This window comes from Triticum dicoccoides, chromosome 2B, assembly GCF_002162155.2.
Source record: "Triticum dicoccoides isolate Atlit2015 ecotype Zavitan chromosome 2B, WEW_v2.0, whole genome shotgun sequence".
NCBI classification, from domain to species: domain Eukaryota; kingdom Viridiplantae; phylum Streptophyta; class Magnoliopsida; order Poales; family Poaceae; genus Triticum; species Triticum dicoccoides.
Window position 1 is genome coordinate 73,233,324 of NC_041383.1, and position 23,212 is coordinate 73,256,535.

General features: G+C 40.9%; 1 protein-coding gene across 1 annotated transcript; it reads right to left on the minus strand.

Annotated features, from left to right (window-relative positions):
- Positions 1 to 2,069: 2,069 nt before the first annotated feature.
- Positions 2,070 to 21,839, minus strand: LOC119360501 (disease resistance protein RGA5-like). The gene is made up of 11 exons (XM_037626115.1): positions 21,593 to 21,839; positions 21,328 to 21,511; positions 20,978 to 21,086; positions 20,627 to 20,855; positions 20,395 to 20,518; positions 20,042 to 20,215; positions 14,561 to 14,982; positions 14,196 to 14,256; positions 14,022 to 14,102; positions 13,042 to 13,931; positions 2,070 to 4,518 (listed from the first exon to the last, which is right to left on the minus strand). Exons 2-11 carry the CDS (start codon positions 21,505 to 21,507, stop codon positions 2,070 to 2,072), a joined length of 4,719 nt encoding a protein of 1,572 aa, XP_037482012.1. The 5' UTR covers positions 21,508 to 21,511; positions 21,593 to 21,839.
- Positions 21,840 to 23,212: the final 1,373 nt, after the last annotated feature.

Genomic DNA, 23,212 nt, shown 5'->3' on the forward strand with positions numbered 1-23,212 from the left:
TTTTTCCGCCTAGTCACTTTCGTCCAGCACTCAGGACGGAAAAAGTCTGACAAGGTGATATCCGTCGGCCCATCCTTCGGCAACGGTTTCATTTTCGACTTCTATGAAAGAACTGGACGGTCTAGCAATATTGGTTTCTTGATACTCACCGAAGGTTTAGGCACAGGGCTAGTACCCAAGCCAAGCGAAGATGACGGCCGGGCCGACGTTACCGGCACATCCACCTTGTCTTCATCCTCATCAGCAAGAATCCAGAATCGGCCCCCAACCCTTTGCGTCGGCCAAGAAGCACTGCAGAGAAAACAAATCTAAACTTTCAGATAACATTAATCTTAATACCGTAAGTAAATAAGACGGCGCGGCAAGGTGCGCGTTACCTTCTAGTAACATATTAACGTGAGATTTTGCTGGGCTAGAGATCTTTGAAAGTAAACTTGTAAAACAGTAAATCGTACACCTTGTAAAGCATTCAAAATCATAGAAATATAAGTTGAATTTCAAAAAGAAAATCTGAACATTTGTCTGCCAGTTAGTCCTCCCTCCCTCGTGTGTTTGTGTGTGTGTGTGAGAGAGAGAGAAAGAGAAAAGGGTGGGACCAAGTTAGACACAACGTCTCCGACCAAATATGGCGAATCCTAACGCTTTGCACCGCACAACACGAATCCCTGTCGTTGCTGCTTCATGTGGATGCAAGCGCCTTGCATGCATGGCTCTTTCCCCTCTCTCTCCCCGCACACATAGTGACACATGCATACGTACTTTATCTTCCCTCTCTCTTCTAACTCAATCACTTTTCATTTTGTTTTAAAAATATAGATGGTTCATATCTTTCGAAGAAAAATTGCGTTTTTGAAACTTTTTACATATTTGAACTCTTGGTGCCAAGCCCTTTAAAACAAGATCACTCTTGGATACATTTGAAAGACATTTTTGTTTGAAACAGTGAAGAACTTTCTGGATAATTAGTCTGCACTTTGTTAGAAATATTAAAGAACTTTGCTGGAAATTTTATCGTGAACTGGAGAACTTTGTCAACACGGTGTCTGAACTTTGCGGGGCTGTTGTACATGCTGAGGCGTCACTCTACGACTGAGAGCCGAACGCACCGCCTCTGCGTGCTCGGCAACAGCTTTGGCCCGTCTCCTCACGCATAAGGTACCTGTCCTCTCCTTCTTGGCTCCTAATTTTTGCATCTTGGTGTGGACTATGCAAGTAATAACAGTGCCTGCCCTGCAATGTGCCTGCTTAGAGATGCCTAGTCTCTTATGCAATTGGGGAAATTGGGCTTTTGATTTCCTGCACCCAAGATCACTTTTGGTGCCATGTACTGTAATTGGTTTCTTAAGCTCTGTAGCAGTTGTTTCTTTCTGCTTTCGTTCGAGTTACCACAGGTAGCTTCTTTCTATTCCCTCCTTTTCTAAATATAAGTCTTTTTAGAGATTCCAATAAGAGACTACATACGGAGCAAAATGAATGAATCTACACTCTAAAATATGACTATATACATCTGTATGTAATTTGTATTGAAATTTCTAAAAAGACTTATACTCCCTCCGTTCCAAATATAAGTCTTTTTAAAAATTCCAACAAGTGAACACATACAAAGCAAAATGAGTGGATCTACATTTTAAAATATGTCTACGTACATCTATATGTTGTACTCCATTTGAAATGTCTAAAAAGACTTATATTTAGGAACAGAGGGGGTATTTAGGAACAGAGAGAGTAGCTTGCATGATTAAGTTAGAAAAGTACTGCATATAGACAGATGATAAGCACATGTTCAGCAATAGGTACGTGGAGTGGATCACAGTAGGTAAATAACTAAATCATGAATAATGAAGCCGCAGCATGTATGCAACTTGAATAGTTGATGCTCCTAAAGAAAATATCAGATGTTATTTAAATCCGTGCTATTACATTAACAGGGTCCAATGATCTTACATGAAAGAAACGACATTTCAAGTGGGCACAATTTATGGCATGAGTTGCAGAGGTGGGCCGAATTAATTGCATGTAGAAAAATTATATAATGAAACAGAGAGTAGCTGCCGTATGTATCTGTATCTTCATCTTGAACTGTTGCTGTCTGTTGCTTCATCTAGAGGAGCCTGATTGAGATCAAGATATTGCCCCAGTGCATTAACCAGCATGACACTGTTACCCCGCTGAACAAATAAGTCATTGTTGATGTCAACAGGAAAGTTAGCCATGGGCTCGGCTCTGTCCAGCGATGAGCAGAGTTCTATTGTCAGATTAAGGGAGGAAGGCGAAGAAGAGGCAACCGGACTTGTAGAAGGCAGATGCAAGGATTCCCAAACGGCCAAATCTTGAGTGCGTTCGCTCTGCCGCTCCTCGGATCCGACCGCAAGATCCACCGACGTGTCTGCCATTGGAGGCACATCGGTATTAATGCTCATCCTACCAGAATATTGCTGCGCCTCAGTTAGCTCATCTTTCCTTGTGTTAGCCTGGGCCTGTGATGAAATTTGAGATCCATTCACTTGATAAGCAACCTCGTCATCTTCTTCGTCTTCACCACAATAATAATCTTCTTCATTGTCGTCTGCCTCATAACCTTCATCATCTTCAAAGTCAATGACGATGTCAGCGCTAGGATGATGTGCCTTAAATTCTCTTTTCAACTGGGACATCGCAGTTGTCGTGCCTGAGGGCACAATTAAACAGATTTCTTTAAGGGTGCCAGCTGGCAAGTGCTCGATGCCAACAGTTAGGAATTGGCGAGTCATGAGGTAAGGTAACAATATGTCAAGCTTCTCTAGCTTGGGCATAGCCCCTGCTTCAAAGGTCAGTGACGCTTTTGGACAGTGGAAACTCAGGTGCTTTAGTGTTTGGAATGCCCCGCTGCCAGGGACGACCACAATTTCTTCCTCTAGTTCATGCCTAGCATACAATTGGAAGTAGGCAAGTGAAGGCAACCCTGCAACGATACTGAGACCATCAGCCACCTCCATCACTCCAATACTTAAGCTGTAGAGGTGGTGGAGCTGACCAATCCACTTGGGGCACCTTTGAAATTTGCAGTAGGACATATCGAGCTTCCGAATAGGAGACCCTGGAGGGAATAGTGTCCTGCTCCAGCCTTCGACATATGGTATGTCACCTGATTCTTGTCCCAAATCAAGGATTCTGAGGCTGGTGGAAAGCTTGCAAATGGAAGAGTGCAAGGCATCTGTACGCATATTGGTCACTTTTTCCAGCTCAATAACGTATGAATAGAACTCAAGTTTCCTCAAGTCGGTCAGCTCTCCGAGACCCTCGATATTGTCTACCGAGCTTTGATACACACTTACACCTTCTAGGGTGCGCAGGGATTTCAACCTGCCAATCCCGTCAGGTAACGCTAAACCCACATGTCCACCAAATATGAGATGCGATAACCGGGGCAAACTAGCAATATCTGATGGATATTTTCCGAACACACCTCCATTCAGATCTATTGTCTCCAATTGTTGTAGCTGCCCAATTTTATCAGGTAGCTTCAACTCAGTGTAAGAACATGCAACCTTTAAATACGTCAGGAGAAACAACCCACTGATACAGGTGAGGTCTAGGACGGCGCCTATGGAAAATACCGGATGTTCAAGGTGTAGAACTCGGACATACTTGGACACCAGAAGATCATGTATGAGTAAGCCTCGGTAAAGTGAGACTGACCGAACATGTGATAGTGACCCTTTGATTGTTTCAAGAACTATACTATCATTTTTATCACTATACTGGACTGAGATCCGACGGAGCTGCCCTGACACATCTTTGAAACCATCAATTACATGAACAAAATTCAATTGACTTGATTTGGACCTGATAAGATCAAGAATTAGATCATGTACTCTACAGGACACCACTTCACAGTTATAGTTTATCTTCCCAGGTTCAATCATACACATGCTGATGAGTGCTTTGAAGTTATTTTCAGCAACATCCTCCGCATCCAGCTGACCCTTTGCACTAACGAAACCTTCAGCTACCCATTGCCTCAACAAATCATTTTTATCTATCTCACGATCCTCTGGATACTTGCAAACATAAAGCAGACATGTCTTCAGATCATCAGGTAGATGTATGTAGCTAAGATCCAATATCTGCTTCGTGATTTTAAGACCATCTCCTTGAGTCATATCAACCAAGCATTTCCATGCGTACTCCCATGTTGCCTCATCCTTACCAGCTAGATGTCTTGCTATGCTATTAATAGCAAGTGGCATACCTCCACATTTTTTAAGAAGATATTCTGAAATCTCTTCTTTTCTGGGTGTATCAGGGTGATCTTTTCCGGGTCCAAACATTCTTGCAAGAAATAGTCTTCTTGAGTCTTCGTCACTGAGTGGTTTGATCTTATAAACATAATCATTTTCAGGATGGCAACATTCAAGCGCAATATCATGATCCCTAGTTGTTATTATCACTCTACTGCCCTTTTTGTTTTCTGGGAAAGCAGGTTTAATAACACGCCATTCAAAGGAATGCCATACATCATCGATTACTATGAGGTATCTGCAAGAAACACCACACATATAAAAGCAAGGTACTGGTGAAATCTTAGTACGGTTGGCAGATGGTCATATAATTTTATATATCTATGTAAAGCATATCCATAACAAGTGGATGTATTTAAGTACGTATTAAAATATAGTCTAAACCTACAAATTATCCACCCCACATTGCTGTGCACTGTGAGCAACCCCTTCCCCGCATTTTGAGTACTTTGTGATAGTGAAATCATTTTGCATAAAGAGGATTTTTGATTAACTCAAAAGGTCATATGAAGGTGATACAAGAATGATACTTACACCTGGTCTCTGCATAAACAAGAAAAGGTTGGTTCGACATAAGCTCATACCATGCGACAAAAAAAGAAGTAGCCTAAGACGATGGAGGAGTAATATATACAGAAATGATACTTATATTTATATTGTTTAGTGAGTCCCGCTTCGATACAACCCCCCATCCAAAACGTATAAAGGGCAATATGGACTTTTGATATGGTATACCCACTTTATACGTATGACAGGTTGCCCGCTAGAATGTATACCCTCTGCATACCACCGATTGGGCCGGCCAAGGAAGGTGGCACCAGTAGCGCTCGCACCTACGGCAGCGATGTCGCTAAAAAAAGAATTAGGAGCGGACGACCTCCCAGGAATTCGAACTCTGCAGCCCCACCTTAGAAAGAGCAGCTACTTACCAATCAACCTGATAGACATTGGTAGCAAATAAAGAGCGTGCCACTTTAACTACAACACATGATCCTGGCAATTTTTGGATTTTTTTATCATTTCTTGGAAATTGTGAATAATTTTTCTAAAAATGCGAGTAATTTTTAAAAATTCAACAATTGTTTTTCAACAACTCTAAAAAAGTTCTAAAAATCAATTTTTTTAAGACCTTGCCTTTTTTGGAAATCCTAGATATCTTCTAAAAATACGCGGACAGTTTTGGAATTTACAGAACAAAACTTGTTAATGGGAACATTTTGGAAATTCTGAGAAATTTTTCAAAACCTCAAACATTTTAAGTAATACCTAAACATATTATGAGTTTTGAGAAAAATTTGAAAACAGCAACAATTCAGAAAACAATAATATTTTCTGAAATTCTCGTATATTTTTTGGAATTAATGAAAAAAATAGGAAAACACGAGCATTTTTTGATTTTTTGTAAAAAAAACTCAAACATTTTGGGAAACGACAAACAATTTAGAAAAACTAACATGTTTTTAAATTTCCAACATTTTGGGAAAATGAACATTATTAGAGTGTTGAGAAAAAAATTGTAAACGGCAAGATTCTTAACATTCACAACAATTTCTAGAAAAAAGTTTTTTTTTGGAAATCATGTACATTTTTTGAATTTATATTTTTTTTTGAAAAGGAACACTTCATAAAATACTGATTTTTTTTGCATAAGTTTCAGAAAGAATAATAAAGTTCAAGAAGGAGAAAATCAATTAACCAAAAAGAGAAGAAAAACAGAAAAATAGAGAAGAAAAAATGCTTAGGCCCTAGAAAATAAATAAAGTCAAAAGTTATTCGCAAATACAAAAAAATGTTGGCAAATTTGAAAAAGTGTTTGCATCTTCACAATGTGCATGCCCACCTGTTAACCAAAGTTGACGCCCTTTTTTGAATGTCCAAAAAAAAACCATGTTCTACATAGGGTGCCTAGATATGCGAGAAGGCTCGACTAAGAGCATGTTTCTCAACATCCATTAAATGAACTCAATATTTTTTTCATTGACTTATGATCGATTCAAGGCACCATGCCAAGCTGTTTTGGTTTTCTAGAAATTTTTCATTTTCTGGAGTTTTTCTTAGTAAAAAAAAGGGCGATAAATGGCCGGATGTGACGCAACTTGCATAGGGTGTCGGAAATAATTCAAACCTGGCATGGGTGCCTACCATGAGCATTCTCACCTGCTCGTAAAAGTTGGGGCCAGTTCATGCATGTCCCAAAATAGACCATGTTCAACAGAGGTGCTCAGGTAGGCCAGAAGGCTCTGTATGAGAGCATGTTTTTTTTGACATCTTTAAATGACTCCAATTTTTTCCCATAAGCTTAAATAGCCAATTCAAGGCACCATGCCAAGTTGTTTGAGTTTTTAACAGTTCTTTCATTTTCTATAGTTTTCTCGATGAAAGATGGCTATACATGCTCGGACATGACGCAACTTGCATATAGTGTCAAAATTCATTCAAACCATGGGCATGCCCACCTACTGGCAATAGTTGGATCATTTCATGCATGTCCAAAAAATGAACCATTTTCAACGGGAGTTGTTTGGGTAGGTGAGATGGGTCGTATGAGAGCACATTTTATCGGCATGGTGAAATGACCCAAAAATTCCATGAGCTTATATCACCAATTCAAGGCACCATGCCAATTTGTTTGAGTTTTCATTATTTTTTTTTGCAATTTATGGAGTTTTCTTGATGAAAAATGGACGACAAATGGCAGAACATGACGCAACCTGCGTATGGTGTCGGAAATCATTCAAACCTGGCATGATTGTCTGCCATGGGCATGCCCACCTGCTGGCAAAATTTGGGGTCATTTTATGCATGTCCAAAAATATACCATGTTCAATGCAGGGTGTTCGGGTAGGCCAGATGAGTTCATATACGAGTGCTTTTTTTGCATCTTTAAATGACCCCAAATTTGTCCATGAACTTTTATGACCACTTCAAGGCACCATCCCAAGTTGTTTGAGTTTTTCGTCAGTTTTTTGCATCTTTCTGGAGTTTTCTCAGTGAAAATGACCGATAAATGGCCAGACGTCACGCAACTTGCATAAGGTGTTGGAATCGTCCAAACCTGGCATGGATGTCTACCATGCGCATGCCCATCTGCTAGCAAAAATTGGGATGGTTTCGAGAATGTCCAAAACTAGACCATGTTTTAAACACACGAATTTGATTTCCTGAAAAACCCCAGAATAAAATAGAACATGGTAAAGAAAAACAAGGAAAGGAAAATTAGAACTAATAAAGGAACGAGAAAGTTCATCGAGCCAGGAAGAAGAATAAATGAAAATGAAAAAAGGAAAGAAAAATTAGAAGTAATAAAGGAACGAGAAAGATAGAAAATGTCACAGGAGGTTGTGTGGCAGGGTGGTTACTGCATTCCGCCTTGAAACCGGAAGTCTTGCGTTTGACTCACTCCGCACAAATTTCTTGTGCCTTTCAGGAAACCGAAGAAAGAAAAACCTGGAAACAGATAAACGGGCCAGCCCACCAAACACGGTTGCAGGCACCGGTTAGGAAAATTGCCCTTAACCGGCGCCAAATAGGTTTTGCCTCTTAACTTCATGTATAAAGGTCTGTGGTTCGATTCTTAGCGGCGGCATGTATTTTGTAAATTTTTACATCTCGCGTCGCCCTCTATCCAGCCTTCACCAATGGGCCGGCCCAGTTGAGGGTGTCTCCCACCCCATATACGTTCGGGGCATTCAAAAAAAGGATATCCTACCCTTTGTTATGAAGGGGTATGAAGAAATCTCGTGCGTTGATGTGTTTAGGGGGTTGTACCGAAGAAGTGATATTTATATGAGTGTAATACAATTGGAGTGTGCATTTTGCGCTCTCGGGGGCACCGCTTGAACCCTATCTATAAGGTAAAATTTGTCCCGTGTGTACTGCTAAGCATACCCAATAGTGGATTCTGGATCAGCTTATACGGTGATATACACATAACGCCTGTCCTAGGCAGAGGTACAGCCAGTAGTGCAATTTGTCCTAAATGGCCCTTCCACAAACTAAAAAGCATCAATGTCCACTTGCAAAACCTCTTTCTTCCCCTCGAAGACATGACAATCACGTTGACGTATTTGAACAACCTAGATACATTTTGCTGATACAATTGCATTGCTTTTTAATCTTTTTGCTATGTCCCATAGTCACGATGTGTATTCTGGACTTTTTCTAACAACCATCATACTAATAGGCTTACACCGTTTTTCAAAAAGGAACCAAAATAGACATACATATAGCAATACTCAATAGTATCAACCAACATCTATTTGGATCGGTCCGTATGGATCCTTGGATATTATGCTTTAAAATCCACCCTAAGCTATGAACTGCAATGATGCGGTTGCGACGAAAAGCAACGATGGATGGTGCCGTTTGTATTCTTGGTTAGCTATATTTCTATAGCTGCTGTGGACACTGGATCAGTGTCCAGACATAAAAAGGAATCTAGCTATTCCATGATTATAGAATCAATGATATGGTAAACAAAGACATTCTAATATACGGGAGGGTTCCTACACTCATTTTGTTCTGTGTATTCTCGTATGCACCCTAGGTGTTGTTAGAGTAGATTATAGTGTTGTGTATTTTCCCCTTCCCCATTGTATACGGGGTTTTCTGCATATTTCCTTCATTATATCCCAAGTCATGTGTAAAATACATTTTCCCCTTGGGCTATGCAACAAAGACAAGTGGGGGGTTGAGACTTAGAGTAGATTATAGTGTTGCATATTTTCCCCATTGTATAACGGGTTTTCTGCATATTTCCTTCCTTGTACCCCAAGTCATCCGTAATATATATTAGCCCCTTAGCTATGCAATAGACAAAAGTTACATCTCCAACAGGTGCAAAATAGGTTACTATAATCCTTGGTGCTGTTATAGTTATTTAAATTTGAATTTAGGATTGGTATGCAAACATACATAATATCTTATATACTCGCACTAAAAAATAAACAGAAGTCCGAAAATATAGGTAAGAATATCATATATAAGAATCTTAAATTGTGATTGATGAGTGTTCGTGCTTAGGTCCCCATATATAACAATGCTTTGGCAAAGAATTTACATTTGGTACACATAGATTTACGATCCCCCCACTCAGGTCGCAAAATCAAATTATTTAATCATTTTTTTGTGGATGTAGAATAAACTATTGTGCAACCATGATTGTCATATATATATATATATATATATATATATATATATATATATATATATATATATATATATATATATATATATATCCTACAAACAATAGTAGAAAAGGTTATTTTACATCCACTTAATTTTATGACTTTTTAACTCAAAAGGGTATGCCTTATATTGAATGCCACAACCATATATGCATGCAAATTAGATGGTGCCAAGTAATCAAGAAAATATTTAAGCTGAATTCTTCAATCTCTACTATTAAAGGGGGATCGAACGTCGTGATGGTTCGACCTCCTTCAATCCCCCTCCTTCGCTCCTCCCCTCGAGAAATCCCGCACCTAAAAGATCGCTAGAAAAGAATCCACGTTCACAACCAACCAGCCTCCCACCCCCTATGATTCCCACTTTTCAGGTAAGATAAAAAGAAAAAGAAAAAGAAAACGCTCCCACGATCCCTAAGGCGCCCGCTCAACACCCCCACGACCCTCCTCTTTCACTTCCTCTCACGAACGGCCTCCGTCTGCTCCGCCGCTGGTTCCCCTTCTCCATCTGCAGTCACACGCCCACACCACACCCCTGTTTCCTCCTTCCTTCGGGCGGTCACCTTTGCTCCTCCGCCTCGCGAACGGGGTCAGTCGATGTGGCCAATGGAGTTTGCGAGCCCCGGCAGGGCAGAGTCAACCGCCAATACACGATCCACCGGCACCCTCCGTCGCCCTCACACAGCGCCAGCCGCTTCCCATGTCTCTAGAGAGCATGAGTGGCCAGGGAACAATGGAGTAGCCGTGGCCTGAGAAAGAGAGCACAACGATGGTCTAATTCCTCTATGTCTATCCATGTTGCGTTGTGGTAATCTCTCTCTCTCTCTCCCTCTCTCTCTGGAACACACATCACACAGATTAATGAGGAGATGAATCAGAGCATCTCGATCATGATCCGTCTCTGCCTGGTGATCAACCCTCATCTGGTCTGACGTCCCAATCGTTGTCGTTTGGATCGATTTTCTTCAATTTGGCCGATAGGGATCGGAATGAACTGGAGGGATGATGTTCTTAGCATCCTGCTACAACGATGCGGATATACTCATTGATCTAGCCCCACTCGCCCCGACTGCCAGGACGCCCCCAAGTCGCTCTTCAAGCTGCAGGCACGCAATCCTCTGTTCCTCAACCTATTTTTCTTCTGCATTATTATTCACGTTTGGACACCTGCATGGTCAAATTAGAACACAAGTTGGTGTCCATAAGATTGAAAGCACATGTGGCTATGTGTGTGTAAGAGTAATAATGATAGGCAAAACCACAACAGAAGTATCAACCCATATATCTGGAACATCCTCTGTGCCTGTGCGTACAAAAAATCAGAGTCCCAAAAGCTGATGGCCAGGGCAAGACCGCTCGTCTCAGCTTCGCAGAATCGCAGCCGAGGGCGACGGTGACGGCTGCCAGCTGCTCGTGGGGCTAGCGGAGGGCGCGGCTGGGGCACGTGGTCGATGCTTGGGACATCTGCGGAGCGGCGTGCGCACGAGTGTAGGGCAGCAGTAGCCAGGGTGGCAGGAGAGGACCCAGGACACGTTGTGTTCATGTAGTTTTCCTCTTTGTATCCTCTAGCTCTGACTACGGTTTCCTCATGCATCCTGTAGCTCTAAGAATGACTTGTGCAGATAAAGATGAAAAATCTAGGGGAAGATTTTGGTGAGCAAGAAGAACAAGGTAATTTATTTCTGGTCAACAAAACAAGTTTGTTCCTACACTTTCATGTTATGATTAGTGCTTATTCACTAACAATGGAAGTACTGATGGGTATAGCATGGTCTGACCAAGAGAAAGAATACTTTTCTACAGGCTATTTTATTAATGATAATGATAAAATATCATCATGGAATATTAATATAAGATCATAGTACGTACTTTCTTTGCTTGATATATGTATATTACATTCTGTATGTATATGCTCATGCCATCAAAAGTCTTTATTTCCTAGAGATAAAACAGCTAGCTACATTATCACACATTTTATATGTTCGTTTACACTAATGATTCTAATATTTGTTTAGCAATCTTTTGCAGATTTTGAGGTTGCCCCATTCCATATTGTTGAGCTTCGTAAAAATGGAGAGGGGACTTGTTGCGGATTCATCATCTATGATCTCACGTTTCAAATTTCTCATTCCATTTTTTTCAAACATATTGAATGAGTTTGACTCTTAGTACTCTTACATAAGTGCCAACATTCATAATGTAGTTATACATGAGTTTATCATTATAATTCAAATACGGTTTTCTAATCTTTCACAAGTGCAACAAAACAGATAAGATATGCTACTCAGCTTTCATATTGGACCGTCAATGCTACTTATTGTAGATATGTTGCTACGCTCTTAAGCTTTCATATTAGGATTTTAACATTCCTTAAGTACTTCCCTTTAATTACTCCTAGCCTTCAAGGTATGATGATCAGGATCATGTTTCACTAATTAACTGATGGATTTGTGCAAATATTTTGGGATCAACTGAAAAGAAAATTCAACTTCTTGATTTCCCAATTTAGTGAACCAGATCAAAGAGTTGTGTAGCCATTAGATGGACAGCTTCATACTGGCGTAAGTATTCATGACGCTGTAATATAAGGCTTCTTTACCTTCTACTTATATTTGCTACTGTAAAGGAGAAACCATCTATCTTGGTGTGCCATTGTTTTTTTAAGGGAAGGTGTGTTATTGTTATATTTTGTAAATTGTAACCAAGCATATGAAAGATTTGGTATATGGTTCTGTTGGTCAAAAGTCATTATTCATGTTTCAAGGGGATGACATATACCTTTAAGCAAAACATGAAGCATACTTTTGCTTTAGGTACTCCCTCCATGAAATATAATGTCCCTGACTTTGCTTCTGCGACTTTGGTCATTTCTATATACAAAAGTACATGCATTGGACATGTATAAATTGTATTGTCTTATTTTTCATGCAAAACAATTTTATTTCATATATGTTTATACTAATTTTGTAGACATACAATAAGTGATAATAATTATTAAAGTTGTGAGATGAAAATCAGATAAGTAGTATTAGAAAGGAGGGAGTACTATTTATTGGCGTCATTTAATATCTAAATATTTTGTTTCAAATAAACTGCCAAATTTAGTCATTAACTTTTCTTTCCTGTGGCATGCACGTGCCTCTAATCTTTATGGCGTTGACCGATGTACCTAGACTGTACATGGAATCCTAATGATCTTCACTGCCAATTACACCAGGTAACAGATTGCTTCAATAAATCTTTTGTCTGCGACGCAATTAAAATGGTGTGACGCGGACAAGGAAATGAATTGTAAAAGTAATAGAGTTGACACTTAAGTTTCTGATTCAATTTTAGTCTTTGAAAGTCATCATAAAAAACTTATTCATAAAACTTAGCGATCATAGAACTTCTATGATACGCCTAAATAAATAATGTATTTGCTATAACCAAACCGATCAGATTATCTTATACCCAAAGTAAGCACATCAAACATTGAATAGTGCAATGATTTGATTGGTTACATCATTATTTTTTGATATCTCCCGTGGCAACGCACGGGCATTCGACTAGTATAGTGTAGTTTGCTTATGTACCTCTCATTCCGAAGCAATTCTTTGACTTTTTTTGTGAGCTGTCCCACATTCAACCCTTTTGCATTGAAATCCTCTTTAATTTCAAAGATAATGTTCTTCAAAACAGTCTCTACATCGGGATTCCGGCCCATTGGAACAAACACTTTAGGATTGTATCTTTTACGCTTGTATTTGTCATACACTGCCTTGGCAAGCGTGGTCTTGCCCAATCCTCCCATTCCAACGATAGAGACTACCCTGAGCTTTTCATTTGGTACATTGCCATGCTTCTTAAGTAGCCTTATTATCTCCTCTCTTGGCGCTTTGATGCCAACGAGTCGTTCTTTATCTTCTTCATGTATAGCAGAATTCCGAAGGTCGTCAATGGCGGCTTTGGTAGCTGCTTTATCCACATCACCTTTGACATTAATGTTGTACTTCTCTTTCCTTTTGTCCAGAGTCTTAACATTGGCCTTGATTTCTCTAATCACGTCACTAATCTGACGGTGAGTCGTCATGCCATTCTGCACTAGCTTTACACTGTCATGCATGATCTCCTTGAAGCCTCTCCTACTGGAGTTAGGCACGATGTGCACCAGGAAGTTATCGACCATATCCTCTATGTTATAAGCAAACTCTCTAACTTCGTCAACCCAGTTCTTGGCCTCATAATCATTTTTCAGCTTTGGGAGGTCTCGGTGCATCTTTCTCAGATCTTGTGAGAAAGACTCGATATCACTCTTGATGGTCGTATCTAGACTGTAGTCCTCCGTGACGAGCTTGCCTAGCTTGTCAAGCAGGCTGCCCATAGCCCCCCTTGTGTGATCCACAGCTCGGTGCCCCTCCTCCCCTAGGTACATCGTGTTGGTAGGAGAAGTACGTGAAAAGCTTTGTGGTGGGTAGAATTTGTACTGCAGAATAATGATGTACTTCTATATTAAAATAAAGCCATTTTATGAATAGTGATTATTGAATAGTGATTATTGGAGTACTAAGCTTACCATGCAAGCTGCCTCTGCTTTTCGGCTGCTACCAAGTTTTCCCATTGCAGAAGAAGACTCGCCAATCTTTCTCTTCTTCAACTGGGCGAACATATATTAATTCGTCAAAAACTGTCCAGGAGAATGGGACAAAACATAAATACAAGCACATTAAGACGAGTCACAATTAGTCACCTCGGGAACTTCCTCAGCTGATGTGTTGGTGTCTCCTCTACGCTTGCGAGGGTGCTTGGATACAAGGGACTATTTTTAGTCTGACTAAAAATAGTCTCTTTTAGAGGCTAAAGTTCTAAGCACCCCTGACTAAAGAGAGGCTAGGACTAGTCTTGAGGCTAAAATCTTTTAGTCATGGGAAACCTACTAAAATATGTATTAGCTCTCTCTCTCCTCATTTAATTCCTCTCCTTAGTTCTGGATTGGAGGGTTTGGAGGATAATAAATGCTTAATAACTAGATTTTAGTCTCTTTAGTATTTGGATCCAAGCATGGATGAGACTAGCAAGTTTTAGTCCCACTACTTTTAGTCATGGGACTAAAACGTATCCAAGCATGCTCTGCAATTCTCTTGGGGCCTCGTGGGCTCATTTACAACCATCAAATCCACCTCATCGACAACTTTCTCGGCCTTTGCACGGGATATGCATTCTGTGATATCCTCTTCTATAAGACCCTCGCTCCATTTCATGCTTTGCACGATGAACTTGTCAGTATCGTCATGTTCACGAGCATCTCGTGGCTGCACTGTTATCTTCACATAACACTTGGATTTTGATTGCACAGTGCCTTTCACTGGTTGCGATATGTACTTTACGCTTGGCGGTTGGATGTTGAAGGCAATGCAATTAACTGTATCGTTGGTTAGCTCAATTGAGTGCGATATCTCGTTCTTCAGCTCAGAAGGCAGCCGTAGTTCGAGCGGATTAATCCGAAGCATGTCATCTTCATCTAAACAAGGGATTACCTGCGATGAAAGAGCTATATGTGTTAGATGGTGATGTATATATATTGAGCTTGTATATATGTATAATGGGACAAATTTTCCCTACTACCGGGTGTAGTTACTCCACTTTTGTTTCGTAAGTTTCAGGTAGTATTTATAATATCGAAGTGTATGTATGTGTAGTATATAGTATATAAGAATGTTTAGGTAGTATATATACTAATTCTTGGTAGTATGTACCATATTTTAAGCATACTTCATTCTACATATAAATATATACGAATTTCACAAATACAACTGATGGCACCATTTTTCTAGTTAGTTGATGTCACCAATAACCAGAAGGACCAGAGAACTCAACTAATAACACAGCACATTGTAGCCATCATTTTGTCCATCTTTGCCAAACACACTTGAGTCTGCCGTCTCGGTACAACCCCCTCACAAAACGTACAAAGCGTAATATTGATTTTTCACACTGTATTCCAATAGCAACGAGAAGGATCGGAGATCTCAACTAATAACACAACACTGGAGGCATCATTTGGTCCATCTTTGCCAAACACACTTGAGTCTGCTAAATTCGTTTTCTCGACGAGTCCCGCTTCGGTACAACCCCTCACAAAACGTATAAAGGGTAATATTTTGCCAAACACACTTGAGTCTGCTAAATTCTGGAGCCATCATTCCCGCTTCGGTACAACGCCCACACAAAACGTATAAACGGTAATATTCACTTTTCACATTGTATTCATAGTGCGAAAAATAGAGACAAGCAAGCGCAGTAGGTGAGAATCGATTATGGGACTTCAACCTTGCCAACGAGCGGAGCTAGTCACTACAAACAACGGCTGCTGGTGACTTTGTTAAGCACAAACCTTTTAAGAATTGACTGTAATGGTAATATTCAATATAGCGCTTTCTTTGCGGCACCGTACATATTTTTTAATTATTTGAAAAACATATAGGAAAACAAGAACAGGTTTTTGAGTAAAATGTGAATAAAATTTGAAAATTCTGTACATTTTTCAAAAACTCAAACATTATTGGAAATTTCGAACATTTTTAAAACAGGAACACAATTGGAAACTATGTCATTTTCCAATATTACGAAGATATTTTTTGAATTTGTGATTTTTTCAAACTAGAACATTTTATGAAAATCTCCCAAAAAATTTGTAATTTGAGAACAAAGTTTAAAACATGAACAAATTTTGAATTTGTGAACAAACTTGAAAAACAGAGACATTTTTAAATTTCCATAAATTTTTTGGGTTTTGTGAGATTTGTTTTTCTGAACTTCCGAATATTTTTAAAAAGAAAACAATTTCTAAAATATTTGAAGAAAATTTGAAACCGGCACAAATTGTAAAACATGGAATATTTAAAATGATAATTTTAAGTACCTGTTTAAATTACGATTTTGAGTATTTTTTTGGCTTCGATGCCTACCATGTGCATACCCACCTCGCAAAAGTTTATATCATTTCAAGAATGTCTACAAAACATCATGCTGAACGTAGGGTGTCGGGTAGGCCACAAGGCTCCGTTTGAAAGCACGTTGTATCTCGACATCTGTTAAATGACTTTAATTTTTTTTCATTGGCTTGTATGACCAATTCGAGGCACCATGCCAAATTATTTTGTTTTATTTACATATTTTGTATTTTTTTATAGTTTTCTTGGTCAAAAAAGGACGATAAATGGTTCAACGTGTCGCAACTTGCATATGGTGTCAGAAAATTGTTCAAACTTGGCATGGATGCCTTTCATGGGCATGACCATCTGCTAGCAAAAGTTGGAGTCATTTTATGCATGTCCAAAAATAGACCATGTTTGGGTTGGCCAGAAGGATCGTATGAGAGCACCTTTTTCAGCATCGTCAAATGACCCGAATTTTTCCCATGATCTTATATGACCATTTCAAGGCAACATGCCAAGTTGTTTGAGTTTTTGACATTTTTTGCATTTATGAAGTATTCTCATTGAAAAATGGTTGGACGTGACGCAACTTTCATACGTTGTCGGAATTCGCTCAAAGCTGGCATGGATGCCTGTCAAGAGCATTCCCACCTGCTGGTAAAAGTTGGTGTCATTTCATTTATGTCCAAAAATAGATCGTGTTCAATGTAGGGTGTCCGGGTAGCCATAAGGGTCCGTATGAAAGCACGTTTTTTCGGTATCGTCAAATGATCCAAAAAAAATTCCTGAGCTTACATGACCAATTAAAGGCACCATAAAAAGTTGTTGGAGTTTTCAAAATTTCTTGGATTTTCTAGAGTGTCTTCATGAAAAATGGTTAACAAATGGTCGGACGTAATACAACTTAAATCATTAAACCTGTCATGGATGCCTACTATGGGCATGCTCACGCGTTGACAAAAGTTGGGGTCATTTTATTTATGTCCAAAAATAGATTATGTTCAACGTGAGGTGTCCGGGTAGGTCAGAAGGATCCGTATGAGAGCATGTTTTTTCGGCATCGTCAAATGGACCCAAATTTTTCATGATCTTATATGACCAATTATATGTGACAGGCCAAGTTGTTTGACTATTCGACAATTTTTCATTTTCTGGAGTTTTCTCGGTGAAAAATGACCGGTAAATAGCCGCACATGATGCAATTTGCAATACAATGTCGGAATTCGTTCAAACTTGTCATAGATGCCTAATGTGGGCATGCTAGTAAAAGTTGAGGTCATTTTATGTATGTTTAAAAATAGACCTTATTCAACATAGAGTGTTCTAGTAAGCTAAAACGATACTATGAGAACTTTTTCTTGAAAATGTTCATTCTTTAAAAAATGACAAAATGTGTTCAAGTTGTTTAAAAAATTGTTGGATTTTAAAAATCATTTGAGTTTAACAAATCTATTCAGAATTGCCAACAAATGTTTGAAAAAACTAAAAAAGTGTTCAGATTCTACATTGTTACTCCCTCTGTCCGGGTTTATTAGGACATCAAGCGCATGTCCGTTAATTAAGGACCGAACCAAGCACGAGGGGTCACGTGAAGCTTTTAATTTTTTTCCAGTTACACCGTTGGAGTAAAACACGGTGGCGTTACATGCAGCAGCGAGTGCATGCGTTGGCTTTTCCCTCCGATTGGGCATGGAGCCACGATTAGCACGCATCACTAGCAGCCTTGATTACCGGCATTAAATAACAATTACAGGCATTAACGGGAGCTGCTACGCGTCAGCCGGTGAATGTTTTCAGAAGATCTGCCGCCTCGCGAGCCGTCGGATCTGACGGATTAAGCGGTTGAGGGTCACGTTCTACCATCGCAACACATGCGTGTTACAGAAAATTTCCGTATCATAGGTTATGTTGCGGAAAATTTGCAACATAGGTCAAGCTGCAGATTATTTCTGCAATAGATGTCTTGTTACAATTTTTTTTTTTTGCAACAGAGGACATGTTGCAATTTTTTTTTGGCAACAAACGTCTCATTGGAATTTCGTTTGTTTGTAAGAGGGGTGTTGTTACAACTTTTTTTTGGCAACAAAGACCTTGTTGCAGAAATTCGCATAGCGAGCAGCAAGCGGCGACGGGGGATGGACGCAGCTCCTCATGGTGGATGCAGACGCCGATGTTTCCTAGGATGGCGGATGCAGCTTGAGTTCGGGCGCACCGCAGCGGTGGTGCCCATGCCGGCAGCAAGCGTCGGTGGTGGCGGTCGAAGCAGCACGAGGAGGCATCGCCTTGATGGGGAGCTCGGGAGGAGCACAGGTGGCCACTGCTCTTGTCGGGATCCAGGTCCAGATCCCGCAACACAACAACTGCTGCGGTGTAGGAAATGCAATAATGACCCAGTTGCGAAATCTAGTCTGGGTAATACGTTGTCACTAGGCATCTGATTAAAATCATATTCAACGGCCACGAAGGCGGTGGATGTGCATGTCGTTATTCGTCGGGTGATCCTAGTCATTTCCGTTAAATAACATGAGAAGTGGAGCCGGACGCGCTAGCCACAAATATGGGCACTAATCTTTCCGTAAGGAATCTGGACGGTTTTGAGTATTTTATGCCGCGATTACTAATCGCAGCGTTTTGATCCAACGACCGCGCTATTTTAAAAAGCATCATCGTACCCTTTATTATGAAGGTGTAATTCGGCGAAGGGCAGCATTCTACAGCCGTCACCAGTGGGCCGGTCCAGCCGGCGTATACTTTTTGGTGGGATAGCGACATGTATTTTAAAAAGGACCGAGAGTGACGTTTTGGCACATGGGAGCGCGCGCTCCTGGTTTTTAAAATGTGTTTGAAACATATTTTGAAATGTCAAAAAAGTTCAAACAAAAATTTGGGGCATACTTCTCAATATTGTACATGCTCACAAACTCGTTTCGCGAAAAACCGACAACTTATGTGTTGCCTGTGAAAAAGAGAAAATCCGATGTTGAATAGTGTTTTTCACAATACATTCTTTCATCTTTTTTACCCTAGCCACAAAAAATATTAATTTTCACCAAAACTTGACGTGCACACATGTAATATCAAGATGTATGCGCCAAAATTTTGTTTGAATTTTTTTCACCTTTTGAAATGTATTTTTCGCGTGCAGGAGCGCACGCTCCCCAGAGCACTAATGGATTTTTATCATCGTACCCTTTATTATGAAGGGGTATCATGAAATCTCCACCGTTGATGTGTTCAAGGGGGTTGTACTAAAGCAGAAGTGTTTATGGAAAGAGCAATGCTACATCTACGAACAAGTTAACGAAAGGCTACGTAATTAGCCACATGGCAGATTGTGATTGAGATGGAGGAAGGAGGGGCCCACCCCACTTAAAATTAGGGGGCCGAAGAGAATTATCAAAGGAATTTTTACGTAACCTTTCGTAACTTGTTTCGTAGGTGTAGGATTGTTGTTATGGAAAGGAGAACAGTTTTATGAAGTGTTAAACGGTCAATTATGTCAACTCTAAGGTTGTGTTAATTTGCATGGTTCCAGATTCAAATACATAGGTTAGCTAATCATAAGCTTGCTAGGTTAGCATAATCCCAAGATTTTGGTTTACAACTATTCTCCCTTTCCACAGTTTGATTACAAGGTGTCTTAAATTGGCTAGCTTACCTGGCCATATGTGCTTTCAGATTCACCCAGAAAGCTGATTATCTTCAATATAGAAGGTCTAGCTTCTGGTTTTTCTGCCCTGCAAAATCCTGCTATTTCAATGCATCTAGTCACTTGCTGGTATTGCAATAACGTCGGTGGCTTCCTCCACCTATGCCTCCACCTTCGAAGTACCTGCACTTAAACAAATGTTGATTATTATTTGTAATAATACCAAAATCTTACTGTATAAATATGTCCATTCAGAAACATGATGTTTATATTAGATAGGACATTCAGTAGGGTAGTCTGCATATTAAAGTGCAAACATAAAATGCATGCTTATGCGAACAAGTGAGAGAAATCACCCTTACATTATCTTTGCAAGGGACTTCCATACACCCTGTTACCAATTCCCTGATTATGGCACCCAAACTATATATATCACACGCAGGTGTAGTTTTGCTACCTTCCCTGTATTCTGGAGCCATGTATCCACTGCAAAGACAAGACGATCGTGTGATGTATTATGACACAAGTAAATGCGGGACCGTAATGATAGAAAAATTTCAATTGGGGGGTTCTTCTTATTTATGCATAGCTTACCGTGTTCCGTAAAGTTGACCTACAGTGTGCGAGTTTTTATTTGGTCTTGATAGACCAAAATCCGTGATTTTTGGAACTATATATTTGTAATTTTGATTATCAAGTAATATATTTTCCGGTTTAAGGTCCATGTGAATCATCCTTTTTTCCTCATGAAGATAACGCAGGCCCTTGCCAATCCCGATGATTAATTCATAACGTGTTTCCCATTCAAAGCCTCTTAATTCATCTGCAGAAGAATATATACATAGAAAAAGGGGGTTATATACCTAATTGTTTGAGAACGGATGCAATAAGGTAAGTAACAAGTATAGAGTAGAGGTGCACCAAATGAAATGAGATGGTACGTACCGGTAATATGCTTATCCAGGCTTCCATTGCTGATGTACTCGAAACAAAACAATCTTTCTCTCACGTTAGCCAAGGTGATTTCTCCTGACACAGAGTTTCTTATCTGTTTCTGATGTATGTTAGAACAGAAGCCAAGATACCGGACTACATTTTGATGATTCATGTTGCACAAGCTACTAAACTCACGACCAAATTGCTTGTCATCATCATCAAGCTTATCTAAGTTTACATAGATCCTCTTCACGGCAATAATCAGTTCTCCTAGTACACCCTGTTGTGTGTTCCTGGACTCGATTAGGATATTTATTTAAAAATAAGTAAATTTCTAACTAAACGGTAAAGAAGTGTACCTCGTAAACCGCTCCAGATCCACCCTGGCCGATTTTTCTGCCTTCAGAGAAATCATTCGTGATGTCCTTTAAGAGTTGTAATGGTAGATCCGTTGGGTCGTCGGCTCCGTCAAGTATACGCTGCAGCATACGTTGGTCCTCCTCCAGTCTCTTTCTTTTGAGAGGAAGGTCATCCTCCATGAGTCTGCAAGGTACATGCATGAAAGAATTAGTTAAACTATGAGAGCCTGCTAGCTCTTACAGATGCTCACCGGCTAGATGCTACCTCGTACAGATCCTGGCTCGTACGTACGGATGCTCAGCCGAAATCTGGCCGGAGCGGAGCAAACCAAGGTGCTAGCCGATCGAGAATCGATAGGGATGACCGAGTCACCAGGGCTTTGCTCTCCTCCTCTTGTCTTGCCAGCGTATATGGAGCTCGCCGGTGACGGAGCAGCTGGAGGAAGGTGAAACACTAACTAAGGTGACTTGACTCGGATCCTAGGCGCGTGTGGTGGACAGTTGCGTGGACAGCATGTGGATCCTAGTGGATAGGGCGCATGTGGTCTAGGCACATCCTTTTACTACTGTGACAGGAAGAAAACCTTTTCTGCACGAAACTAGTAGTAGCGACGTGCGACGACTTTGACCATTGGATTCGTTGCGACTTGCATTGGTCTCCGATTATGACGCTTGGTTAACTCAAGTTATGGATCATTTAGTTTGTCTATATACATGTGCGCGCTTCTAGATTATTTGACCAGGTACGTACTAGGCGATTGGCGATCGATTCACAACTCGCAACGAATCCAATGGGTTTTGAGATTCAGAAGCTAGCTGTTTGTTTGCCATGCTGTAGAAAAATCATGAGTACTGTCAAATGTCTGCAATGCTCCTGATTTTTTTTTAAAACGGAGGCAAAAGTTTTGTCTCATCTCATTAATAAAGAAGAAGAGAGCTGCCCGGTTAATATTAACGGAAAACCTGGCAAAAATCGTCACACATGCCCACACAGGACACACGGTGACCTGGCCACCCGCACAAGAATGCACACACGCTGCTGAGGAGAAAAAGCGTCGTCGAGGTTGCAGCCCGGCGTCATCGTTATCACACCTCCGCGAGGGCGACTCTGACTCCATCATTGACAACCGCCGAAGAAGCCCTCACCGCAAACAAGTGTCGAGGCATGCGCCGGCCGATGCCAAACAGTCAGCCACACGCGTCGGCGACCAGACAGCTCCGACTCTATCAACGAGCATCCCAAGGGAAAAGCGTTGGGCTTGTGCCGAGCCAGCGCCAGAGCTAACTACCCGTCTCGTGTCATCGTCACCGCAAGGGCCCCTCCTCAGCAGCTCTGACTTCAGGAAGACAAAGCGGGGCATGGCGACCCCTCGAACATGCCGGAAGAGACCGACTACCAAGACCCATCTGCAAGCCTGCTCCACTCGAAACTGCCATTGTAGCCACACAAGAAGCCGCGCCAAAATCCACATCGCCGGACGGGCACCAGCCGACCACAATGTCGCGAGCGTCCAGCACATGGAATGTGCAAACGGGATTTGAAGCTCTTCAAGGCGACACCCCAAAGAGGGAAGCGACGATTGTCGACGCCGTCGCCCGACCCAGCAGGGCCTTGGGCTTTCATCCGAAGAGAGAATCCGAGGGTGTAGGAGGATGCGGGGCTCCACGACGACGCCTCCAAGGAGGTTATTCGACGCCCACAGGTGCCGACGCTGCCGGCCGGCAAGGCCGAGCAAGCTTTCGCCCGGAGCAATCCAACACCACCATCACCCCCACGCATAGCACCTCCGCTGGCCCACCCACCTCTCGAAGAGCCACCGCGCACTGGAGAGCCACCAAGCTGCACACCTCCTCGCCGGCCAAACACCACTGACGAGCTAGAATT

Excerpts from the sequence above, each read along its gene's own strand:
- LOC119360501 (XM_037626115.1), bottom strand. The coding sequence starts at position 21,507 with ATGGAGGATGACCTTCCTCTCAAAAGAAAGAGACTGGAGGAGGACCAA. Across the intron at positions 14,983-20,041 it reads CTGAAAGCACATATGGCCAG|GTAATCCCTTGTTTAGATGA; the intron begins GTAAGCTAGCCA and ends CTTTCATCGCAG. Across the intron at positions 13,932-14,021 it reads AAGCAGAGGCAGCTTGCATG|TACAAATTCTACCCACCACA; the intron begins GTAAGCTTAGTA and ends ATTATTCTGCAG.